This window comes from Denticeps clupeoides, chromosome 18 (assembly GCF_900700375.1).
Source record: "Denticeps clupeoides chromosome 18, fDenClu1.1, whole genome shotgun sequence".
Classification (NCBI taxonomy): domain Eukaryota; kingdom Metazoa; phylum Chordata; class Actinopteri; order Clupeiformes; family Denticipitidae; genus Denticeps; species Denticeps clupeoides.
The window spans coordinates 2775572-2799518 of record NC_041724.1 but is presented as its reverse complement, the minus strand read 5'-3'; the positions used below and the strand labels follow the sequence as shown (position 1 = coordinate 2799518).

At 44.9% G+C, this 23947-nt stretch overlaps 3 protein-coding genes across 4 annotated transcripts; 2 read left to right on the top strand and 1 right to left on the bottom strand.

Moving 5' to 3' along the window:
• The first annotated feature begins 1154 nt into the window (after positions 1–1154).
• Positions 1155–5273, top strand: LOC114768135 (ADP-ribosylation factor-like protein 3). Its single transcript, XM_028960261.1, has 7 exons — positions 1155–1282; positions 1567–1710; positions 2242–2358; positions 2453–2503; positions 2870–3055; positions 3320–4537; positions 4861–5273. Exons 1-6 carry the CDS (start codon positions 1265–1267, stop codon positions 3365–3367), a joined length of 564 nt encoding a protein of 187 aa, XP_028816094.1. The 5' UTR covers positions 1155–1264; the 3' UTR covers positions 3368–4537; positions 4861–5273.
• Positions 5274–5765: 492 nt separating this feature from the next.
• On the bottom strand, positions 5766–13059 carry LOC114768361 (soluble guanylate cyclase 88E-like). The gene is made up of 18 exons (XM_028960589.1): positions 12940–13059; positions 12657–12797; positions 12142–12281; positions 11464–11598; positions 11248–11371; positions 11012–11131; positions 10801–10885; positions 10631–10717; positions 10366–10483; positions 9877–10006; positions 8262–8408; positions 7819–7965; positions 7579–7735; positions 7309–7418; positions 7114–7203; positions 6367–6513; positions 6114–6254; positions 5766–5996 (listed from the first exon to the last, which is right to left on the bottom strand). Exons 1-18 carry the CDS (start codon positions 13057–13059, stop codon positions 5847–5849), a joined length of 2289 nt encoding a protein of 762 aa, XP_028816422.1. The 3' UTR covers positions 5766–5846.
• Positions 13060–13984: 925 nt separating this feature from the next.
• Positions 13985–17673, top strand: LOC114768320 (myozenin-2-like). Of its 2 annotated transcripts, none has more exons than XM_028960538.1 (6): positions 13985–14096; positions 14240–14336; positions 15201–15361; positions 15833–15983; positions 16049–16232; positions 17194–17673. In XM_028960538.1, exons 2-6 carry the CDS (start codon positions 14246–14248, stop codon positions 17375–17377), a joined length of 771 nt encoding a protein of 256 aa, XP_028816371.1. In that variant the 5' UTR covers positions 13985–14096; positions 14240–14245; the 3' UTR covers positions 17378–17673. The 2 variants fall into 2 exon arrangements, with proteins under 2 accessions (XP_028816371.1, XP_028816372.1); XM_028960539.1 differs by having other exon boundaries at positions 14015–14096; positions 14237–14336.
• The last annotated feature ends 6274 nt before the right edge of the window (positions 17674–23947 follow it).

Here is a 23947-nt window from a genome sequence, read left to right as displayed (position 1 = left end):
CAGAGGACACATTTTGTTGTGTCACTGTGTGCTGTGCAGTGTTTCACAATGACGATCACTTTCACTTTCATGATTTTGGGCTAGGCGTAAAAAAATTCAAGCAAAAGATATTATCACCCAGCAATAATTCACGTAAACACCCTGCATTATTTACGTGCCTGGCTCATTTCCTTATTATCTTGCTTTTAGTCAGAATTGTGCTACAGTATTTTGTGATAAGGCGGCTTTTAACCAGTGGTGCTTGGATCCAGTCGTATAAGAAAATGAATATAAGAAAATGTTGTTGAGAGTCAATCATCTCATTCATGACCTTCGTTTCAGTGGTTATTGAACAGCAGGTTTGCAGACAATAATGTCAATTTTCATTTCATCCGTTTAAAAGGTCAGAATATTCTATGTCTCACCATTTTGTTTAGCAAAGCTTGTTTTCTTCTCCCTATCTTTCCACCTTAGCAATATTACAAAGGTGTGGGAGGTCATGGGGTCATAATCTGCTTAGTTAACACAAGCACACAGGCAGTTTGAAACCCAGGTTAGGTTCCGAAACCCAGAAAAAAATAGCTAACTAACTAAATAAGCAGGATACTACAAATATTACACAACGGGCGATGTAACGGTGCAAAACAACAAATACAGACTGTGGACAAACAAAGTATATCTGGTAAACACCAGAAATGAAGTTATGGACTGCAATAACGCGCATTACAATCACTCTTGTACATAAAAGACTCAGCAGGGGAATAAATAGATGCACGTATTGTAAGTAGTTGAGATTATTGCACATTGCTCTGAGATTGTGGCAAACAGCATCAGTCGTCTGAGACTGGTAATGATATGGGTTTGTGTGTATTAAGTGCAATGGTGGTCTATGGGAAGAAACTGGGGAAAAAAACTTTGGGTAAACTCAGACTCTCAAGTGCAACAAATGTACAAAAAGGAAACTGGTGTTGCTTCGCGTTGCTTGAGGAACCTGGAGGCCGGCCCCGTTGGGCTGGATGCTCGGCGTAGCAGCTGGTGGGAGGATAATCCAGGTTAAAACTTCATCCAGGAGAGTGCAGAGGAGGAGGAGGCAGACAGCAGCTAATTCTGGCCCGCTAATCCCAAAACCCCTCGCCGGCCCAACCCCACTCTCCAGCAGAACAGCTAACAGAACACCGCGTTTCACTTTTCTTTTCTTTTTTTTTTTTTCACACGTCACATACTCCTCATCCGGAGGTCCCCTCTTTCATTTTTACTGGAGAATGCAGCTTTGACCTGCGGCGCAATGGGGGAAACTCAGAAGGTAGGTCCTTCGCCCGTTCAGATTAGACCCACTTATAATGCGGTAAGGGCCATATGCCGACATCACGCTCAGACGGAAATGCTAAAGGTCTGGCGGCAATGGTCCACTTTGTCTCGTACGGCTACTTTCAGAGGAACAGTTTCTCTTTAAAGATGTCTGAATTTGCAAAATAGATTCTTAATCTGTTTTAAGGAGCCATTTCATGTAACCCTGGTTTAGGTGAAAGTAATTATAAATGTAATAATGGCCAGTCTAACCCGTGGCTGTTCCCCTTTTTTTTTTAGGGTTTGCTGTCAATTATTAATAAATTAAAGGGATTAACAGAACAGGAGCTGAGGATCGTCCTGCTGGGCTTGGACAACGCTGGCAAAACCACGTTACTGAAGAGTTTAGCTTCGGAGGATGTCAACACCATTATGCCAACACAGGTGAGGGAAATGGCAGTAATGTACGCCTTCCGATGCCTTCAGGTGCTGTGTGTATGGATTTCAGAACAGGTAATATTAAAACCAATGTGAAGAAATGCGTTGCAGAAACATTTTGAGTTTTTCTCATGCTAATCAGCTAGCATCTCCATGCCCTGCCTTGTAATACCACCGCGGGCCTCTAGAGGTCATAGTGAGTTGTTGGTGTGTAAAGTAGTGTAAAGATGAGATGTCTACAATTCTATTATGACCTCCTCTTTGTCATCTTGAAGATTCTGACACCCATGTGTTAAAAAGTTGTCAGAAAATCAAGGGGTTTCTGTGCATTTCCTTGTTTCTGACAATAGAAGTAGAAACCAATAGAATAAACTGCCCCCTAATGGATGGCCCACCACGTGGTCAAATGCGGCACTGCACGCTTACAAAATACTTTTGGTTCAATAAACCACAGTTTCAACAATGGACAAAATATAGAATTAGAATGATAATTGCACATTCTGTGTGTTAAATTGTGGGTTGCTTAATTCTTTCCAGGGCTTCAATATAAAGAGCGTAGCTTCTCATGGTATGAAACTCAACGTGTGGGATATAGGAGGACAGAGACAAATACGTCCTTTCTGGAAGAAATACCTAGAAAACACTGACCTGCTGGTGAGAGGCTTGTAATTTAATCGTCGAGCCCAATAAAAAAAAATTAAATAACCTGAAAGCACCTAAACAGGTGATATTATGTTCTTGTATTCAGATCTACGTCATAGACAGTGCAGACAAGAAGAGGTTTGAAGAAACTGGGCTGGTAATGTATTAACATCCATGTAGCATTAGCATGCTGCTGTCTGTAGCAGAGAGACAGCGTAGATGGTCAGTTTATGGGCTCTGGCCATCGTTGTGGGGTAGTAGTGGCACTCATCTATAAACCAGAAGACCACAAATTCAAACCACTGTGTCCCTGAGCAAGACACTTGAGTGAGTGTCACCTGAGTGTCTCCAGGGGTACTGTCCCTGTAAATACTGGTTGTAAAGCACTCTGGATTAGGGCGTCTCACAAATGGCGTAAATGTAAAAAACACACTGTGCAAAGAATATCAGTATATGGCTATGGATTTTTTCATATATACATATATCAATTTATATGGATTTGTGTGTGTGTGTGTCTATAAAGGAACTAGCAGAATTGATTGACATGGAAAACCTCAAAGGTGTTCCAGTGCTCATCTTTGCGAACAAGCAGGACCTGGCAGCAGCATCTCCGGCCAGTGAGATTGCAGAAGGTCTGAACCTGCACACGTACCGGGACCGCATCTGGCAAATACAGGCGTGTTCAGCCGTTTCAGGAGAAGGAGTGCAGGTATAAAATGGGACTTTGGTGGAATCTCTCCTGTCACATGAGAAACATGACACTATCACACTTAACTACCAAGTGTCATCTCAGTAACAAGTGTCAGGGTACCATCGCAGAACAAACTGATTTTAATGAAATATCTACAATTTGTCAATGGAAGTGAGAGGATGGAACATTAAATGAATTTATCACATTGGTGTGAGTAATATGATGGTGATCTGATGGTGATGTCTACAGTAACCCTGCTATTTCTTCTTCTCACCTCCGCAGGATGGGATGAACTGGATATGCAGCACCCTAGTAAATCAGAAGAAATGAGTGGGACATTTCAAAATAAAAGCCTCTCTGATGCGCCATCATTTGATATTGTTTTTGTTTTTTTTGCTGTATTTTTATTGTTATACACATTAAACTGCATCTCAATAGTCAATATAGCTGGGTTTATTTTTTTTATAATGGTTTATTTTGATCTATAATTTGGCACCTTAATTATACATTGATCTGCAGTGAGGTGTTTCATATTAAATGACCCAATACAATTTACTAATAAAAAATAAAGCAATTGCATTTAAAGTAGTTGTAATAATACATTAGCCTATTTTATTTTGCTTTTGCACGTTTTTGCATGTTGGAACATATTTTTTTTGTCTAATGAACTGAGCTTGAGAAGAAAAATACTATTAAAATAATCCAACTTGGTTAGTTTCACAAACTAAGATGCAATTCCATAAACTGGTTATTATGCAACTTCACACACTGCACATTCAAATGCCTAAAAGCACAAATACGTCCTTTCTGGAAGAAATACCTAGAAAACACTGACCTGCTGGTGAGAGGCCTGTAATTTAATCATCATGCCCAATTAAGAAAGGAAATAACCTGAGAGCAACTAAATAGGCAATATTATGTTCTTGTATTCAGATCTACTGCTTATTAAGAAATTAGTGACACAGTAAAAGAGATAAAAAAAAAACACTGGTATTGCACTAAAGTTTTGGGGATTTTTTATGATCTGCAGTTTGCTAAATTAAATTAGTCTAATTTAAATTATCACAGACTGAGAGTTTCATTCAGCCATTAGAACATTTCCACATAAAACCAGCAGGTGGCAGTAAAACCAAAAAATGACTGTCATTTTCCTGATGAGGATATCATTGTTCAGATGCAAATGATCTAATCGACTGTAATCTCTTCACCCTAATCATGCATTAATTTCGTCCCCATGCCGCCGAAGTTACCTCTTCCAGCTAAAACATGGTTTTACCCGCACAGCCTCAAGTGTGATTCGCAGTCTCAACCTTTTATTAAACCTTGTATCTCCGTTGACCCAATAGTGCTGATGTCGCTCTCATCTTCTCTGCTACTCCGTGAGCATCGCCATGGAAACCTAGCCTGTTGCGTTCTCTCCGTCCCGCTCTCCATCCCCTTTTCCCCTTCCAGTGCAGAGAACAAAGGCAAGACGCTGGATCCTCGTTCCGGAGATCTGAGGTGGGTGAGGCTGAGAGCTGGTGTTTTTTAATGTTCCTTTCATCATCAACTGTTTAATAATTCTTGCATGCTTCAGGGGTTATGAGATTAAAGATGTGATGCTGTCTGGCTTGTTCACTTGCTGTGTCACAGTTGTTGTGTCTAATTGACAAAATGCGATTTGCAGTTGAGCCGATGCTTAAATAAAAACAGTTTGTTTTATGTAATGTCATAGAAAAAAAACATATATTTTGTTGCTGAATGAGGTCTCATAGAACGGATTGTTGAGGGTCAGGAGAAGAGGAGGAGGACATGACAGCCATCTTACTTTCACCCTACTTCAGGTAACAGGCCATGACGATCATGCCACACCTCTCCACCAGTGCAGTGGATCTCGCCCCTGCCCCTCCCACCCCAACCTACCACACCGGCTTCTCCCCGGACGATGGCTTCCTGCGAGTGCACACCATCATCATTGTCGTCATCTTCTGTGCGGTCTGCGTCCTGCTGCTGGCCACCTTCTTTTACACCTTCTACTTCCGCTGCAGCCTGAGTCCCACCCCGAAGCGAGGCTGCCCGAACCCCACCCTCAGCCTGGAGCAGGAGGAAGCCACCTACCACCGCAGCTCGTCATGCACATCGCTGGGCAATGCCATCTGACCCCAGGGCTGGAACGCTCTCACAACCGCACCAAGCGCAACCCGAGTCTGGATAAAAAAAAAAAAATCCATCTCCTTCTTCCTGCCCAATGGAAGAAGAGTGTAGCAACTTTTACCTCATATACCTACTATAGCACCAAAAAAAAGCACTAAAATAAATGAAACCGTAGCGATTTAGTTCATGAAAAAGAACCAGATTATGGAAGATCTGTATCTGGCCATGGATTTCGTATGGGTTGGGGAATTATCGGGTTTTTATCCACCCATGTTTACATTTTCAATATTCTTTGCGTCATGATGAAAATAAACCTCTGGAAAAGACATCTCATATGTTTGGTATTATTATTGCTTATTTATCTGTACGCAGGCATGTAGAACCAACCACGGAACCCAGAAATGAAAGCAGCAAATCGTTGCTTCTGTCATCTCATCACGCAGCTCCAGGCCATTCACATCTCTCTGTTTTTAAAAACCCAGCATTACGCCGATAAATCAGCGTTCCAGGGCACAGCACTGTGCCGGACTAAATGAGTGCTCTTAATCTCCTCCTGCAGACCAAACGCCACCATTTAGACACGGAGGAAAAGAAACATCTGAAACGTGCTTTATTTTTTAACACACAGCTGCACCCGCTGTTCGGTGTACAATTCGGGGTCAGCAGACGGGTGACTTCATGACACGGAACACATGGCACTCTTGTCTGAGCTGCGGGAGTCACATGACCCGTCCGGAGACTCCAAGATCGAGTGCCTGCCGTTGAACTCAGGGGAGTCCAGCTCGGCGTGAGGATCCTGCAGGCTGCTGTCCTGGAGGCCATGAGACTGAAGGTGGGAGGAGGAAAGACCAGATAAAGGAGCATCTACACTTTTCTATCGTCTCCTGGAAACAATTACTGCAGGTGGACATCGTGCAAAGCCTGGTTCCAGACATCTGTTCACCTGTTTGTTGACAGACATCTCCTCCACCCGGCATTCCTCCATGGACTCTTCCAATGAGTTTCCAGAAGGCTCCAACTTAATGCGGTGTGAGCGGATGGACTTCACATCATCCTCATCCTCCCCGGCCACGGAGGGGAAAACCTAAGACAAAACGTCCAACGGGTCAATGGAACTTCAAACCCATTTCCACTTCAAAGGACATTTTTTTAAATGGAAGGGACGTCCAGAGACAAAGGAGTGAAATGAAACATGCCAGCACTTCTTCATCAGTGGGGGGCTCTGGGGCTGAGATGGTGGCCTTGCTAATGGTCTGGGCTTCGAACTGGGGACAGGCAGCCTGGGCGTTCCCATCCTTATCCCTCTTCCCCTTCAACCAGTATGTCTCTATTTCCACGTTACCCTAGACAGACAGACAGACAAACAGACAGATAGTTAGATAGATAGATGTTTACATCTTGTCTGCATTCAGACCCCCTACTGGGAAAATTTCAAGTTAGGATTCTGTTCTGCGTCGTAGTGAAATCGTTATTGAATCACATCATACTGCACGTAAGAACGGCAGTGAATCAGACTGCCTGTAGCCCGGCCGTTTCCTGCAGCTCGGCTGATTAAACCCTTTGTTATGCAGAATTAAACCCATTGTTACACGGACGGTGGGTAATGGAATTTGCGGAGGCAGGGAAATAATCGGCGTGTTAATCAGAATCTGCTGAGCCTTGACAGAGACGCTTATAATTATTGTTGTGACTTTGAGTTTAGACATGTGATGAATATGAAACGCGCACGTGTGAGATTTTTATTTGGTTTCTTGCATCTACCTTGCCACAGATAACCTAATTTTTTTTTAAATCACAGTAATAAATAAAACAAAGGTTGTTACAACCAGGTTTGTTTTTTTATGATATACTGTGATCAATGTACATATTACACATATTACATTTGTCGTTATTCTGGTACATGAGGGCAATTTAAACTGTGTTAGATGGTGACGAAGACTGACCTTGATTGTGATGGTGCCTCGTCTTTCAAATATGAAGTGGCTGCCCTTCAGGTGCTCATAGGTGGCGCTGCTGAGCTGAATGTGCATCTCCTGTTGACGCATGAAGGAAAAAAATGACAACCTGCTACCATTCAGACGGATTTAAAGATGATTAACGTCTGAGGGTGGTCCTGGTGGTTTCAATGAATCGCTCACCTTGCCATTGGATTCCATGGCTGATGCTGTGTGAACCGTGTCACCATGGAGGCCGTAGCGTGGCATCTTGTGCCCGACAACCCCAGCAACGACCATGCCAGAATGGATGCCTGAAATAGACTCCAACTTAAACACACTGAACAATGTCTACAGTTCCACCATTGGTCGTGTTCTAATGCATCTATTCCTGGAGTTGTTCAGGCCAATTGTTATAAATTCTGAAGAATGCTGCAGAGCTTTTCACCAAAAGACAAACTGCCCAACACTAACCCACTCTAATCTGGATGTTATTGCCATTGGAAGGGTCCTTAAGGTGATCGATGGAGCGCACCATGTCCAGGGCCATGTCACATATGTTATGGGCGTGGTATTTAGTCTTCTCAGGGGCTCCAGCCACCACCATGTAGGCATCACCAATGGTCTCCACCTGAAACAGGATGTGGGGTCATGCAAACTGACCTGATTCAAGCCCGGCACCCAGATGAAAATGGCCATGTGCACACAGCTGACCTTAAACACGCGGTGCTTCTCGCTGAGCGTGTCAAAGAGGGTGTACATGGTGTTGAGCATGGACACCACCTGCATGGGCGTGATGTGGCTGCAGATGCGCGTGAAGCCCACCACATCGCTGAAGAGGATGGTCACGTCGGGAAACACCTTCGCGACGAGACACAGCAACATGCAAATTCTCCTCACAAGCCACCATGCGATATTTAACTTTTTTGACATTTCGAGCATTTGGCAGACGACCCTTATCCAGAACACCTCACAATCAGTAGTTACAGGGACAGACCCCAGGGTTAAGTGTCTTCCTTGGGGACACGATGGTAGTAAGCGAGGTTTGAACCTGTGACTTTGTAGTCTTCTGGTTCATAGGAGAGTTTTTTTTACTTGCCAAGCTACTACCACCCCCATCAGAGTTCAGTTATAGGTAATCTCGTGCACTCACTCACTTCACACGTGTTGACGGCCGGCTCGCCTTTACGAAGCCTCTTGGCCACCGGTTTGGGGATCATCCTGTACAAGAGGTCGTCTGTCTTCTTCATCTCGTAGTCCAGCATCTTCATGCTTTCCTCAAGCTTACTGGACTTCTTTTGTTCCTGTGGAGCAAGGCCAAAACAGTCGTCTCTGGTATGGATTCGTCCAAAAACATTTTTTGACCTCAAACGAAAACCGGCTGAACTAAAGATTTTTCCGCTAAGTGAACTTTACTATCATCTCACCAAGTACATAGAGAGACAAAAGACATAATGCAGGTCAAGACAAACCAGACGAAAAAGAATCAGCAATATCATAATATAACAGTGTATGGTGTATATTCAGTGTTGGGAAGGTTACTTTTAAAATGTATTCCACTAAAGATTACAGAATACACACCCCAGAATGTAGTTTGTAACGTATTCTGAATACTTTGGATTACTTAGTATATTGTCATGCTTTTTCCAACTACATAAATGTAGCAATCACAGTTAAAAAAAAAACATTTCTTTATTTATAAAGCTGAAAAGTGGAAGAGTATTAGACAAACATAAAATTGGCCATTGAAAAGTATTTACAGTTATGGTCACTAAAAAAAAATCAGCATTTTCAATGACCCTCTTCCTGATTAGGACAAAAAAGGTAATATATAAAACAATTCTCAAAAATTAAAAATCTACATTTTTGGCATTTACTGTCAATATTATTTTTCCACAAATAATTAAAAAAAAAATACTAAAGATCCTTCAATACAAATCAGATATTTTAAACTTGACAATGACAAAATGCACTTTAAACTTTGCCACCAGATATAATTTTAAACACAAGACAATATATGTTTCAACCCAACCCAGCAACATTACTTCATGGCCATTTAACAAAGGCAGCAAGATCCATCTAAGGTGTCAGTGCTGAACTGTTTTGTTGAAAAACTGAAATCCCCCCCCAAAATGCAATAATTGGCTAACAATTGCCATAAACATATGAGGTGCTGCTTTTCTAATGCTTGCAAAAAACAAACACTAAGTTTACAAAAGAATGAGGTTACGAGCATTAGCAGTGAACAATACCAAGATGTTTATTATAAAAATGATTATAAAAATGCATGAATTAATTATTCCTCGCATTCATACTATGTGTACTTGGAGAAAATTGAACATTTTGCAAAAACGTTTGGCACTATTACGTGAACTATTACGCACACTTGTGCTTGCTCTGGAACGGGCAGATGGCTTTTGCCTACGCCGGGTCATTCTGGTGGCAGCGGATCAGACCGCCGTGTAATCCATTTATTTCAGCAAAGTTACTGTATTCTGATTATCACTCATTTAAGCGGTAACTGTAACGAAATACAGTTACTCATATTTTGTATTCTAAATATATAACGCTGGCACATGTATTCAGTTACTCCCCAACACTGTGTATATTTAGTATATACAGTATATAATATTATATGATAATAAAAGTAGTAGTAATAGTAATATGTCATATGATAGTGTGATAATGATAATAACACAGCAGCACAGTGTGAGGTGGTGAGAGATGTATCAAAGTGCAGTGTGCAATTGTTGGAGACCTCAGGAACCACACCTGGATCAGGGCCCTCTTCAGCTCCTCCGACTGCTGAGTGCCAGCGAGAACCAGGTCCCTGCTGGAGTCGTGCATGCTGAGGTCATTAATGTAGAGCCCCGTCTTAAACATGGCGCTCAGGCTCTCCATCCTATATACACAAATATACACATATACACATGTTCACTTTCCTGTTAACGCACATTTCGGAGACTCTTAAAGGTCCCATGACATAAACCATTTCTTTTTTATGTTTTTATATCGGCTTTAGTGTCCCCTAACACTGTATCTGAAGGCTCTTTCCGAAATTCAGGCGTGGTGCAGAATTACAGCAACTTTGATCCAGTCCCACAACAAGATTTCCATTAGCCTTAAATGCTAATGAGGAGGAGAGAGGTGGGACGAGGAGGAGAGCGGCCTATAGAAGTTGAGGGGGTATTTGCGGTGTCATGGGAACTTTAATCCAAAGCAGTTGTGATCAGTCAACAGGCAAGGATGATTCTCTCTTACACAGGGGTCCCGAGGAAAATAATGGACTCCCATTCAGGCATGTATCTCATCTGACCCTTCAACTTCAGACAGCGGCTCCCATCTCCCCAGCTCTCCATGGCGTTGGCACTGTTCCCATCTGACAAGCGGAGAGTCAGGAAAATACGACCTGAGATACATAACTTTCCACTCCATCTCTATTCCTGGTCCTACTGGCACAACTAAAGCATGCTGCTGTAGCTTTAAACAGAGCCACTGACTGGTTTCTTCCCAGTACAGGAGCTACCTTTGTAGTCGTCGCCAATGATGGACTGGAAAGCCATGAGCTCCACATCCACGTCTGCTGTGCGGTTGGCGTTCTCGTAATCAGAGTCTTCAGCATGGGAGAAAAAAACCACCCCTGTTATCCTTGCATCGTCTGCAAGTTCTAAAGCTTTTCAAATTGTCTGAACTCACTCTGGACTCGGTTGTGAAGGTTTCTTTCCCTTTTCACTGGTTCCTTGGACATGATCTCAAACAGGTTGTTGGGATGGGAGATAATCTGTTTGAAAAAAAAAACACATTTCTGTTAAATGTTGTTCCAACTTGAAAAAAGCAAATAACCAATGAGAAATCTGTTGAAATGTTTCAACATAAAACGCTCTTGCCAGGGCCAGCATTTCCTCACCATGTTCCAGGTAAATTCCACCAGTGGCCGAGCCAGCAGAAAGGCATCGTTAATCTTCTTTCCATCAAGATCCGGGAAGACCGTTGCTAGACCTGAGCCAACGTTGTGAACCACCATGTCCTGCAGAGTCAATATATATATATATATATATATATATATATATATATATGGATATATATGGTATATATATATAAAAACAACTGGAGGAAAATGGAGAGATCAGAGAGCAACCATACCTGTCTGAAGACAATGTTGAAAGGAAAAACTTCAAAGAAGAAATCACTGGTGATTGGCAGGATCTCCTGCTCCTCCTCATCCTCTTTCAGAATGTAGCGGTAGGCGGAGTTGTCAAAGTTTAATCTACGAATGGAGAATCGGCGCAGGGTTCACTGTCTGACACATGCTGCTGTCGGTCAGCGTCTGCCAGCGATGCGCGGTGCAGGAGAACCGACCTCATGGTGACGTGGGAGTAGTCTCCCACCAGCTGCTCGGACAGGACCTCCACGTGGATGTCCGTGTCGTAGAACTGCTTGCCCATCTGCCGCAGCTGCCCCATGGCGTAGTGCAGGTAGCCCTTCCTCTTACTCCTGCCAACATTCGTCATTGATCAGTCAACCAATCATGCTCCTGCGTTAACTGCAAACTTGCTACAGTCACCACACAACCGCTAGAGATAAATTACCATGGTGGTGCAAAGCATTTACATTTACAGCATTACCAGACGCCCTTATCCAGAGCGGCTTACAATCAGTAGTGACAGGGACAGTCCCCCCCTGGAGACACTCAGGGTTAAGTGTCCTGCTCAGGGACACAATGGTAGTAAGTGGGGTTTGAACCTGGGTCTTCTGGTTCATAGGAGAGTCTGTTACCCGCTAGGCTTCTACCACCCTAAAGCAATCATGTTCATCGATAGACAGAACAAATTACAGAAAAAATCAACAATGTCGGAGGAAATAAATCTTCTCAACAGCTTTAAGCATTCAAATCCTGAACCCCCTTGATCAAGGTACCGTCCCCACACACTGCTCCCCGGGCGCCTTTCACACTGTTCACCAGGGAAATGACAAAAACAACCATTTTCATCATTTCACATTGGTCTTGTGTAGTTTATTTCTTTTCTCCTGCAAGACCTGTAGTGAAGCGTGACGCCTGTAGCCGACTCCTCCTGGCAGAAGAATGTGGGTGGCTGGACTTTCGGGTAGCTGAACCGCAGGTACTCGTGGAGGTTGTCCAGTCCGTTCACAAAGTCGCGGACATGTCGACCCAGCACCTGCCCCCGGACGGAACAACACAGAATAAATCGCGCCCACATGCCCTCTTCACGTTAACCACCAATCAGAATCTGCACGTCTGAAAGATTTGGCCATTGACTTTCAGAAAACCTCCCATTCAATTGTTCTAACTGTTGCTAAGAGTACACCCAACGTGGCCTAGAACTTTAACTTTGACATCAAAACACAACTGCAAGAATGGCCTGCACTTTTGTCGTTTTTGTAATGTTCTTTAATAACTTATTATCGGACTTATTATCAGGAACATTTATTGTAAACTTGCCCCCTGAGGGACAAGAAACGGTCTGAAACGAATTGAACCCGTTCTTTTTTACTGTTGGTGTGTGTGAACATCCGATCTGTTCTCGGCCCACCTTGAGGATCCTGTCATAGCCGTACTTCCCCACGAAGCCCAGGAAGTAAACGCCCCAGGAGTTCATGAGCTCGTTGTACGGCGTCCCCGTCACGCCACTCGCAGCTTTGGCAATGCGGGGGATCACGCTCTCACTGTAGACCTGCACGCAAATAAACCCAATTATGTCACATAAATAGGAGACATGTGAGTAACTGTTGAAGTGTCCACTGACGACAGCGATGGATACCGATCTGGGTGGGATAAAATTAAATCCTGGGCGCGGTGGCATGGAAGTCCCTCACCTGGTGGGTGACGAAGGAGTGGAGCCGGACGTCGGCCCTCTCCCTCACCAGCTTCCAGACGTCGTCCCCATACGACTCCTTGATGAAGTCGTGCAAGCTCTCGCACAGCAGCCCGTACATCCTGAGGGGAGCGAAGCCACATGTAATACCTGACAGGGGTCTCCGGAGTTTAGCCACGATCGTGAACGGTCAGGAGGGAAAGCAGACGTGTGAAACATGCTGTCGTGTTTTTTTTTTACGAGAGATACCTCGGCTTCGGTCGGTCCCAGCGGCTCCTCAATAGAATCAGTGCTTCAGCTTCACTCAGACACAGAGGTTTTTCCTTAAAAGCCAACCTACTGACATGAGCACTTGAGCGTCAGCGGTGGGGCATTGTCCCCGCTGTCACCTGCCACGGCCTGGTGGCTGAGTGCTCCACCCCCAGCTGACAGGAGCAGACTTGGTCTCTGACCAGGTCTCAGAAGCACCTGCTCTCTGGAGAAAACTTTCCTACAGTCAGTGCAGGTCAGAACCAGGTGAGTACAGAACACAGCAACCTTTCTAAGCGTTAAACTTTCACAAAGAACATCATTAAATGTCATCTTCTGGGTGTCAAGAATAATCAGAAATCTACAACAGCCTGCAACCTTGGAGTAACAATAGACAACCAACTATATAAGAAATAAAGGTTGTTGTAAACTAGTAAACTTCTCATTCACTCTGAGCCATTATTGCGGCTCTGTTCACCAGGCAGCATGAACCCCCCCCCCCATGTCTGGTTCATCGTCTGTTCCTACACTCTCATCAATTCTGCTGGAGTCTCGGGCCGCAAAATGGAATTTGCGAATACGCGACCTCAGTCACGACCTCCTGCGTGACAGCGGTTCAGAGGTCACCAATACCTGGACTTACGGCTGACTGCCCTCACACACAAACAAGCACGGCTACACTGGGCCCAGGCGCCGTCACCTGTTCTCCAGATCGGATTTTTATTTTCGGGGATATGGGGTTACAGGGGTGTAAATCCCGGCCCGCCCCTACTCCTTCGCCCCCCCTGCAGGCTAAAATTACCCTGGTGATGTAAGCCTCAGGAGATGCCAAGACTATACAAAGCGTGACAGGGGCAGGTCTGGGAGACACCAGAAACCCGGCCAGGCGAACCCCAGACGGAGGCACAGGTACGGAGTTGGGTTTGGGTCGGTAATTAAGCATGATCAAAGCAGAGCTGCATGGAAACTGTTGCAGTGCCGTCCACGTCGCGCCACCATTAAGCTTCGGTTTCAGCTGCTCGGCCCAGTTACAGATGTTTCTTCCTCAGCAGCGGCCGATGGCGACGATGGTGATGCACGGGATGCACGATGACCTGGCAAAGCGGAGGCAGCAGCAGGCGCTGGCGCTCAGCAGAGAGGCTCGAGGAGGTGAGGCATGCTGCTCCGCGCCATTTCTATTATATTTCTCCAGGCAGTGTTCCCGAAAAGAGCAATTTCAAATATCTTCTGCCAGCATTGCATCACCGACCATTTGGAAAAGGATTTTAAAACTGGGCCATGATGACCATCATCTAGGCGCAGTCCTGTAAATTTCTCATTATCTACTGTCCAACTGATTGACTTTGGGTTCAACCATAAAACCCACCAAACTCAAAAAGTCTGGATAATTGACATCGTGTGAGTTTCAAATCAAATCAACCCGCCTCTGCAGTAGACGCACCAAACGCGTCTTGAGGGGTTTCTATTTAATTCACTATGTTGACCTGTCAACTGTGGCTATTCTTGTTGGTGACGTAGGTTGGCTAGAAACATCTGAACGTTCCCCTCACTGCTGCCACCTGAGCCAGTAGATGATGTCACCTCGGTCGTTCTGTGTGTCTCCAGACCTTCTTTTTCCTGATAAATGACCTCCTGAGTTTTAGATGTTTAGATGGCGACAGCAGTGGCATTTTTCTCGCCGCTGCTGATGAGGCTGCAGGAACCAATGTGCCAAACCTGCCACCATCAAACTTCCTCTTGTACCACGTTGGCCTATTTATAGACGCGCTGGCCGTCCAGGCAACAGAACATCCACAACAAACACGAGGCGGCTTTTCATCACAATCCGCCGAGGCCATTTTAAATCATGCGCGTCTTAATGTCCTAATCCCTGAGAGATGCATCTGCAATTAAAAGACCCTGCAGACGCGGTAATACCCAGTTCAAGGTGCAGGTCAGGGTTTATTTCGTAACGCTGTGACGTTTATTCCCGAATTATGAATAAGTGGCCTTTTGTGCAACTGTGTGCATCAGAAAAGCTGGACCTGGGAAGGAAAGTCAGCACGCCCAAAGACCTGCAGATGGAAGAGCTGAACCTGTCGTCCAACAGAGGATCCCGGATGTTCCAGGAGAGGCAGAGGAGGGTGGAGCGCTTCACCCTGGAAAGCACAGCGGGCCCAGCCGCTGGTATATATGTAAGACACGGCACTTCATAACGCAGCTCACGGACGCAATGGAAGGTTGCAAAAAAAATGAACAGAAATGACGGGAAATTTCAGAAAGTGACCGTTTTTGGAGTTTTTGTGGATCATGTGTTTGTGTTTACCATTTAAAAATGCTTCTAGTCTAGGACTAAACTCAATCCAGGAGCCTTGGTCAAGGATTCGAATCGCAACATTCCCATTACGAGTCCGCTTCCTTACCTGCTAGGCCACCAGTGGGGCAGTGGTGGCAGTGGGGTGGCCTAGCGGTTAAGGAAGCGGCCCCGTAATCAGAAGGTTGCCTGTTCGAATCCCGATCCACTGAGGTGCCTCGTGTGCTCTGCTGTTGTGTATCACATGTGACAATCACTTCACTTTAACTTTAACCGCTGACCCATTTCTTTTTAAAGAACTCGAATTTCACGTTTAAACTATATATAACAGCACATTCCATGCCTTTTGCAGGAGCAGCAAAACCTGAATCCAACACAGATCGTCCCCGAGTTGAGAGTGGATAAGGAGAATCTCGCCAACATCGTGCCCGGGAAGCACTGCCTTGTCACGACCCTAAAAAACATGGTGGCTAAGAAAGGCAGTCCCAACGTCCTCGCTCCAGGTAACAGCGCTCCTGTCTCAGTCTGGAATCGTCAAGGAGATGAAATCCATACATTTCATTCACAGGCTATTCAGGGCCTCTGAAGGAAATCCCCCGGGAGAAGTTCAACGCCACCGTCATCCCAAAGTCTTACTGCTCACCCTGGCAGGAGGCGCTGGGAGACGACGTGGAGCTGCTGTCCCCTCTAAACGGCCAGCTCCCACAGGCGCAGCAGGCGCTGCAGGCCGCCAACTACAGGTGCTTCAACAGGTGAGGTGGCAGTGCGGTCGTCCCTCTTGAACGTCCAGGATCCTACCCTGGTGGTGAATCGGGCTCTGTATCAACCCAATATTGTCGGTTGATTGCAACTGGGACTACCACAGGACGTGTTTTTTTTTTTTTCAAATGGAATTATTTTTGGAATTGATTCTCTCGTCACTGCCCTCAATCAGTTACTGCTACACTGGTAGAGTCCATAACCAGGAGCCAGTGATGTCTGTGTTTAAAAAAAAACAGATTTGCTTGCATTTTAGCTTGATATATATATTTTTCATTATTCATTCTATTTTATTTATATTAAAATATTATTTTGATCATATGACTTTAACTATGCACAGCCAAAGCAGAGCAGTTCAGGATGCATTTCACTTCATGTTGTAATGCTAGAACTATTCATGTGACAAATGAATCTTGAATCGTGATGGAATGTTGTGTTAGAATTCCATACAACAAAAAAAAAAAAACCTCTCCAGATTTCAGGGCTGTTCAGCAGCCTGCCATCATACGCTGAAAATAGACTTGATGAGAACTGTGAAAGGTTATCAAATTACCGTCACAATTAGCACTTCGGCCAGCGTCTACTGACCCAAGGCCACATTTCCACTCGGTATTCCAAACTTTGCAAGATGGGCCCGGAATCTGGAAGATATTTCCTGACGATGAGAATTGGGATCGCTTGAGTGTCTTTCGTCATCACTCAGTTTTGTCCTGAGCGCAAGTGCACCAATTGTCCTGGTTTTACTCAAGTAGCCTAGCCTACTCGCACTCGCCTATGAGCCAGAAGACCCAGGTTCAAATCCCACTTACTAGCATTGTGTCCCTGAGCAAGACACTTAACCCTGAGTGTCTCCAGGGGGGGGACTGTCCCTGTAACTACTGATTGTAAGTCGCTCTGGTTAAGGGCGTCTGGTAAACGCTCTAAATGTTATCCTTCATCTCTTCATCCCCCCAGAGCCGCCACGCCCTTCGGAGGTCCCATGACCAGTAAGAGGGTGGTCCCAGTAATGGCCTTCGAGTCGCTGGACACTCAGAACCTCCCCAGCTTCACACCGGACCGCATGGCTCGGCGGCCCAACTTTAACAGAGCCCCCCGGGGATGGGGGACAGACTACAACCCCGAGTCCACCGATCTGTGACTGTGACTGAAGCCGAGTCTGCAGCCGGGTTCTCACAAACACCCAGAAATATTGGGAGACGTGTTTTGAGCCCAACGGCTCCATCATAAACTGTCATTTTATTCACTGTTGGCATGAATCTTTCTGCCATCAAAAAAAAAAAAAAGTATAAAACTTTCTTCAAGAGTCATCTTTTGACATCAAAGTTTTTACGATAAATGCATGTTTTTTTTGGGTCATTTAATGTATTTGAAATGTTCCTAACAGCATGACAGTATTTATTTGTGACATAAATAAATAGCCGACCTGTCATACCACCTTCATGTGTCCCTGAAATGGATAATACAAAGTCTTACAATGTCCACATTTGATTCAAGACCGGATAAAATCATACAGGAATGTAAAGAGATTAAATCATTAGACAATGCCTTTCAGCTAGCCTCACAAACAGCACCACCTATGGTCTAATGTTAAACACTGCAAAGATTTCTATCATTTTTTCAAAATCCCACTAATGAACAATAGCATGGTGTATTTTTAACGAGTGGATCCAGATTTACATAAAAAATTAAATGTATTGATGTTCCCCATGTACATTTTTTACAATTTAAATATCATTAATTGATTACTATCAATTATGCCTAACCAGTACAAAGAATCAAAACAGATCAAAATTCTTACTTAACATTAAAGGGACACAAAAACTGTGATTAATTTACATGATGTAACGATTCCGAAGGAAATAAAGGAGGCTTCAGGAATTACCAAAATAATTCAAATGAAGAGGCCCTCACACTCAAGTGGCCCTCACCTCCAAATGTAAAATAACTTAAGTTCATTGAATATCTACCTATTAGAAAAAAAAGTGAAATGTTACAATTCCACATTCATTTCCACACTTGATGTTAAAATCTGCACTAATAAACATTTACATTTACATTTACGGCATTTATCAGACGCCCTTATCCAGAGCGACTTACAATCAGTAGTTACAGGGACAGTCCCGCTGGAGCAACTTAGGGTTAAGTGTCTTGCTCAGGGACACAATGGTAGTAAGCGGGACTTGAACCCGGGTCTTCTGGTTCATAGGCGAGTGTGTTACCCCTAGGCTACTACCATCCCCAATTCCCCAGCCCATTCTTTACTGCCGCTCTAGGGCTGTTCAGCAGATGGCGCTCCGCTAGGCTCACAAGGCCAGAGACATTTCGCACAAAAGATCTTTCAAAAAGGCTTTCTAAGTTGGAGCTGTCTTGCTAACATGAGGTTTTACTTCAATAAATGAGAATGACTTTGTTAAATGGTGGCATCTCAACTGAGCTTTGGTGGACATGTGGCGTCATTTCGGTATAAAGTTGTGTAGAATCAGCTGTTTTGGTTAAAACACACGGCCTGCAACGAAACAACGCCACTCTCATTACATGCTGGATAATGGTCCGTTGCAGATGAACAAGCTTCAGTTTAATTTTCTTCCAATTTACCTGATGGTGCTTGATTCCGTTCACACTGGACCAAATATGGGCCAATTATTATTAAAAAAAAAAAAAAAAAAAAAAAAAAAAAACACCTATGGTCTGCTCTGCTATTAATTTACATGACTATTAATGACTATTAATATTTTAAATTACATGATTAATATACCAAACATGTAATGCTTGATTTTCTGATAGCTGAGAAAGTAATAAATAGTGGTGCTTCGTCTAGCGATACATGATTTATGGATATATAATTTAAAAGCTATACAGAAGGCTACTGATATTCTTCTTCTTCTTCGCAGAATCAACAATATCGCGATTTCAGGGCAATCGTGGACAACATCTGTTGAAAGTGAAGCGCTTCTCTCTCATTCGGTTTAAATTCCCCCCTGCTGGTTCCGAATGAACATGCTTTCTGAATGTCATTTCGCCATCCTACGAGCAGATGTTGTTCTGTTCTCATCATCTCCATTACTGCTGCTGATTAAAAAAAGTTAAAATCAGAAAGATGCCTATTATTAAGTAAGGGTGCCGTATATTAAAGATGAATTCCAGGTTTTGGGTTAAGCTCTGCATTTTTTTTATACACAGTATATCTGGCCTACTGTGGTTTCTGGAGGAAATTCGGTTTAAAGTATACGCTTGGAAACTGTGATGTTGTGATGTTCTGCTGGGAGAGAAAAAAAAAAAAGGAGCAACATATGAAAAAAAAAAAAAATTAAAAATGAAATCCCCAGACTGCAATTCCCAGCGTTTGTGCTCATGTTTGATGTGGCGCGCAGGCGGAAATGAAAACAGTGAAGCCGCTCCTGGGAAAGCAGCGAGGTACATGAAATGGCTGATGTACGAGGGGAGGTTCTGCTGCAGTGTGCATCTGCGTAGATCCACGTCTGTCTGTCTGTCAGCGGGAGACGCTCTGTCCCTCGCCAGCCTCCATTTGTCTTTGATTCGCAGTGTAACTCTGTGAAGCAGGAACACAGGAGCCTGCTGACTGCACAAGGTCAAGATCCATTTGCTCCAGAACTACGTTAGAAGGGTCATCATGGGCCATGGAGTCCATTAAAAATGCTAATTATCACCAAACAATGAGTGCATATATCATCTAAACACTGATTTCATACTAGGGCTGGGCAATAATCCAAAAATATTATATGAAAAAAAAAATTATATAATCCCAGTGTTGGTATTCACAATAGTATATTAAAAACGTCTTTGTGTGTATTTTTTAACGTCACAGCTGGTTTTGTATAATGATAAATTACATACCCTGATGTGCTTTGTGTAAAAAGGTAAAACCCCACTGAGATGGATGACTTATGAATGTTCATGCTTGCAGCGCAATTTTTTTTTCTTTGTTGATAAATTACCCCGATGGAGCTGTAGATGAGTTTCGGCCACCAGAGGGCGCTACGGTTAACGTCCAGGTCCATATAGCGTTCCTGCTCCCATAAAACCCCTGAGGAGTGACGCCCATAAAGCACTCTAATTATCGGCCATAATTCCTTCTGCAAGTATTTAAATAGACCTCGTTAAGCAGAGACAGTGTTTTATTGATGAATGCTGATTAGTTATGAGTTGATCGCTGAATTGTACGGGGCGATATTTTTTTATTCAAATTCATATTAAACCTAGTAGACAAGACTTCAGAGTGAATATGCAGACCCAGGCAGCCATCATTCATGACAGGATGGCTCCTTGCGGCGTATGTTACCAAACAGCGTGGCGGGCGTCGCCCATCCCATTCCACCGAGCTAATAACTTCTCCGCCGCCCCGTTCCACGACCCTGCTGCTGTTTCATCCGCACCCCATCCTCCCAATGCTCAGCGCTCCATCTGCAGAACCTCTGACACTGAAGCAGTAGGTGCGAGAACGGCGAGGAAACATGCCGTCCTGCCGATGTCGTGCCGCCACCCCCCCCCCCGATGCAGCCGAGCGCATTCATCAAACCATCTGCCGCCCATCAAAAAATAGCCTCGCACTTCTGCCGGAGTGTGCGGTATCGCCGAAGGCCTGTCAGACGAGCGGCGCAAGGTCAACAAGGCTTTCATAATCAGAGGTGATTATGCGCCGTTCACCGTCTCCGCGCCACGCGGGTGCTTCTCAGGCCCAGGATGCTAATGAGTCCCAGAGGAACATCTCGCGCGGCCTTTCATGCTCGGACTCTGGCGCTCTGCGCCCTGCCACTGCCCGTTAATGGAAATGCAAATTTTTTCTCGCCGCAGTTTCCGGCTCACGAAAAGCCAAGTGGCCGCAGAACATTCCGCTCACCGCAGGGACCGCGATTGTGCTTTATATGCAGACGCCGAACCCGGGCCGCCGGGTCGCCCGAAACGTGCCACTTTTCCAGCGCGCTTTCAACACCGGAGCGCAGCCGGGCCCCAAGTCTCTTCCGTTTCTGCTGACTTTACTGGAGGGTTCTGAGCCGCTTGGCTGGCGCGCAAGCCCTCAGGCACGGGGGGATCGAGGGGTCCAAACTGGTGGAGATTCGCTGATGAGGCTCCTTCGGATGGAAAAGCTACGCTGTAGAAGAGAGTAGAAACCCGTGTCCTGCTTTTCACGCGGCAGATTTACCAGGAAAGTGATTGTCATTGTGAAACACTGAGAAACATGTCTTCTGCTTTTGACCCGTCACCTGAGTGAGCAGCTTTGCTCAGTGGCACCTTGGCGGATCGGGATTCGAACCGGCGACCTTTTTTTGACTCAGACGTTGACTCAGTGCCGGCTACCGAACTCGAACCCGCAGCCGTCCACTTACAAGTCCGTCGCGTTAACCGTTAGACCAACAGTCCTAGTGACAGGAAGTGAAGTGCACTCAAGATGGACCACACCGCACGTGCTGAAGACTGAAGACTCATTTCACGGATCCTGCTGCAGATGTTGCTGCAAGAAGAAACTCTGACGGAACTAGATCCTTCAAAGTGTTGCTGTTCTCTCGTCTGACCTTGTGAACCTTAAATGGTGAGATCCGTAAATCCCTGTCAGGTTATTAAAACTTTAAAGTTAAAGCTACGTCGCGACTGGACGTAGAAGGACACGGTAATTCCGATTTTCTGTAAAAACATGTTAATGTAGTTAGTACGCCTGACAATATGTGCATGCACAAGACCAAACTGGCGATATACTTGTTCTGTATTCAGATTTGACGAAAGATTTGAAATATTTTGGCAAATGCGCTGTGAACGCATTGTGTTGTTTTTGTCCCCGGTCCAAAAAAGCGTCCCGCGGTTCAGCAGCCCTCGGCCTTCTTTCTCTGGATCTAACTCACAGGCAGGATTTGATTCCCCAGATCCGTGGAATCTTCCACTGCCGTGCACCTCCAAATAAAACACATCTAGTCATCAGAATTGGACCTCATTCTTTGTTCCTTTTTTCACTGCAATTTTTTTTGGCTTTTTAAAGAGAGCCGAAAGGCACATTTACCCAGCAGCTCACCCGTGCTGCCACCAACCGGGATTCCTTTCAGCGTCTAACTCAAGAGTTGATTTAAAGGTCAATTGCGCATTTCGGAGGATGCTTTCCTGGTGAGGCCATGAATAAATTAGTAGGGGGGGGGGGCGATATGCGATATAGGATGTTAAATCAACCATTGAGATCTGTAGCAGTCCGTACGGCAAAGACTGCCAATGCTGCTGCTAGAAAACCAATATTTTACCATCTATGGGCCCTCAGCCTTTTAATGTGCCAGAAGTCCCGAAGTCCAGCATGAAATGAGGAACATTCATGTGGATTTAATATGCATTTTTATTTCCACCAGAGAGGCGATGATTCCACATTTCATGGCTCGGCTTCGCATCTGTTTGAATGGCCGTCGGAAACGTACGCAAGTGTTGCGCCGAGAGAAGGCGGAGCGAACGGGGATGGAAGACGGGCAGGATTACCGAAACCCCGGGAAGGCATTTGCTGCAGACGTTGTCCCATCTCCAGGGCTAATGGGCCGAAGCAGACGGACGTGGATGAAGAGATCCGTCACCATGAGGACACATTCCTCATGTCACCAGCTGTTAGGCACATAATGAGTGATGATGAATGAAAAGTAAAATGCTCTGCCATTGGGGTTCTTTTCTTTTGGTGCTGCCAGGCTGCACGCTGAGCCAAAGTCAATCTGGCCCGAGATGAGGTGCGAGGAAGTCATTATACTTGTGCTGGACAGCTGAGTTTCACAATTTTCTGGCCAATGGCTATATTAAACCCGCTCTTCTGGGATGTAGACGATGCCAAACAGACCAGAAAATGGGGAACGTACGAAGGCGTATTTAGCAGGGATGTGTAGTCATTCTGAAATTTGAGATTTTTGGATTTATAAATTTGGATCTGAACGAATCCTTAGGTCTGTTTAAAGAAGACGTAAGTGAAGAGACCAGCAAATAAATCCTGGTTCCTGACAACTGCTAAACAAGGACATACAATGAAACAAACCAGAGGGTCACCACAGCCACCACCACCACCAACTACAGCTTCAGGGATCTTCACATGGACCAGTAACATCATTATGGACACGTAATCTAGACCATGACACTGACTACATCCTGGACTTCTCCAACCCTACAACTGTAGGACTTATTATTATATCATCCCCAACCCTGCACTGACACCATTTGCAGGCTCACTCTACCCTGGAAGGGGGTCCCTCTCTCTATCACAGAGTTTTATTGTGTGGAGTTTTTCCTTGTGTGCAGAAGGGTCAAGTGTGGGGGGTGTCAACTGTAGGGCCTGTCAAAGCCCATTGAGACGTACTGTATGTGATTTTGGGCTATATAAGAAATAAATGTTGTTGTTGTTGTTGTCAGACCGAATTTCGTCTGCCTCACAAATAACACGTTTATTCTCTAGGTTGGGCACGGCAATGCTTCATCAAGTTTTTATCTCCAGAAATACACGTTGCCAGATTTAAAAAAGAAAAAGGCCGAACGCAGTGAAAGCCCTGTTGCTCCTCACCAGCCACTGCATCTCTCCTTCGCGGGTGTGAAAGGCTCAGGTCCGGAATTGCGGCGCAAGCCACCGAAATGCTTAATCCAGAGGCACTGCCAACGCCTGCACACGCGGACACATGCGTCTGCATGGAGCAAGATAAGAAAGAAAAAGTGAGCGGCCGACCGCCTTTTTTGCTCACAGCCACGC

Bases quoted from the DNA above. Each gene is read 5' to 3' on its own strand.
- LOC114768135 (XM_028960261.1), top strand. The intron at 2,504-2,869 runs GTAATGTATTAA...GTGTCTATAAAG, and splicing joins GGTTTGAAGAAACTGGGCTG to GAACTAGCAGAATTGATTGA. The intron at 3,056-3,319 runs GTATAAAATGGG...TCACCTCCGCAG, and splicing joins TTTCAGGAGAAGGAGTGCAG to GATGGGATGAACTGGATATG.
- LOC114768361 (XM_028960589.1), bottom strand. From the start codon at position 13,059: ATGTACGGGCTGCTGTGCGAGAGCTTGCACGACTTCATCAAGGAGTCG. The intron at 11,132-11,247 runs GTATGGTTGCTC...TTGACTCTGCAG, and splicing joins TCAACATTGTCTTCAGACAG to GACATGGTGGTTCACAACGT. The intron at 10,484-10,630 runs GTAGCTCCTGTA...TCCGCTTGTCAG, and splicing joins CATTGGCGACGACTACAAAG to ATGGGAACAGTGCCAACGCC.
- LOC114768320 (XM_028960538.1), top strand. From the start codon at position 14,246: ATGGCGACGATGGTGATGCACGGGATGCACGATGACCTGGCAAAGCGG. The intron at 15,984-16,048 runs GTAACAGCGCTC...TTTCATTCACAG, and splicing joins TCCCAACGTCCTCGCTCCAG to GCTATTCAGGGCCTCTGAAG. The intron at 16,233-17,193 runs GTGAGGTGGCAG...TCATCCCCCCAG, and splicing joins AACTACAGGTGCTTCAACAG to AGCCGCCACGCCCTTCGGAG.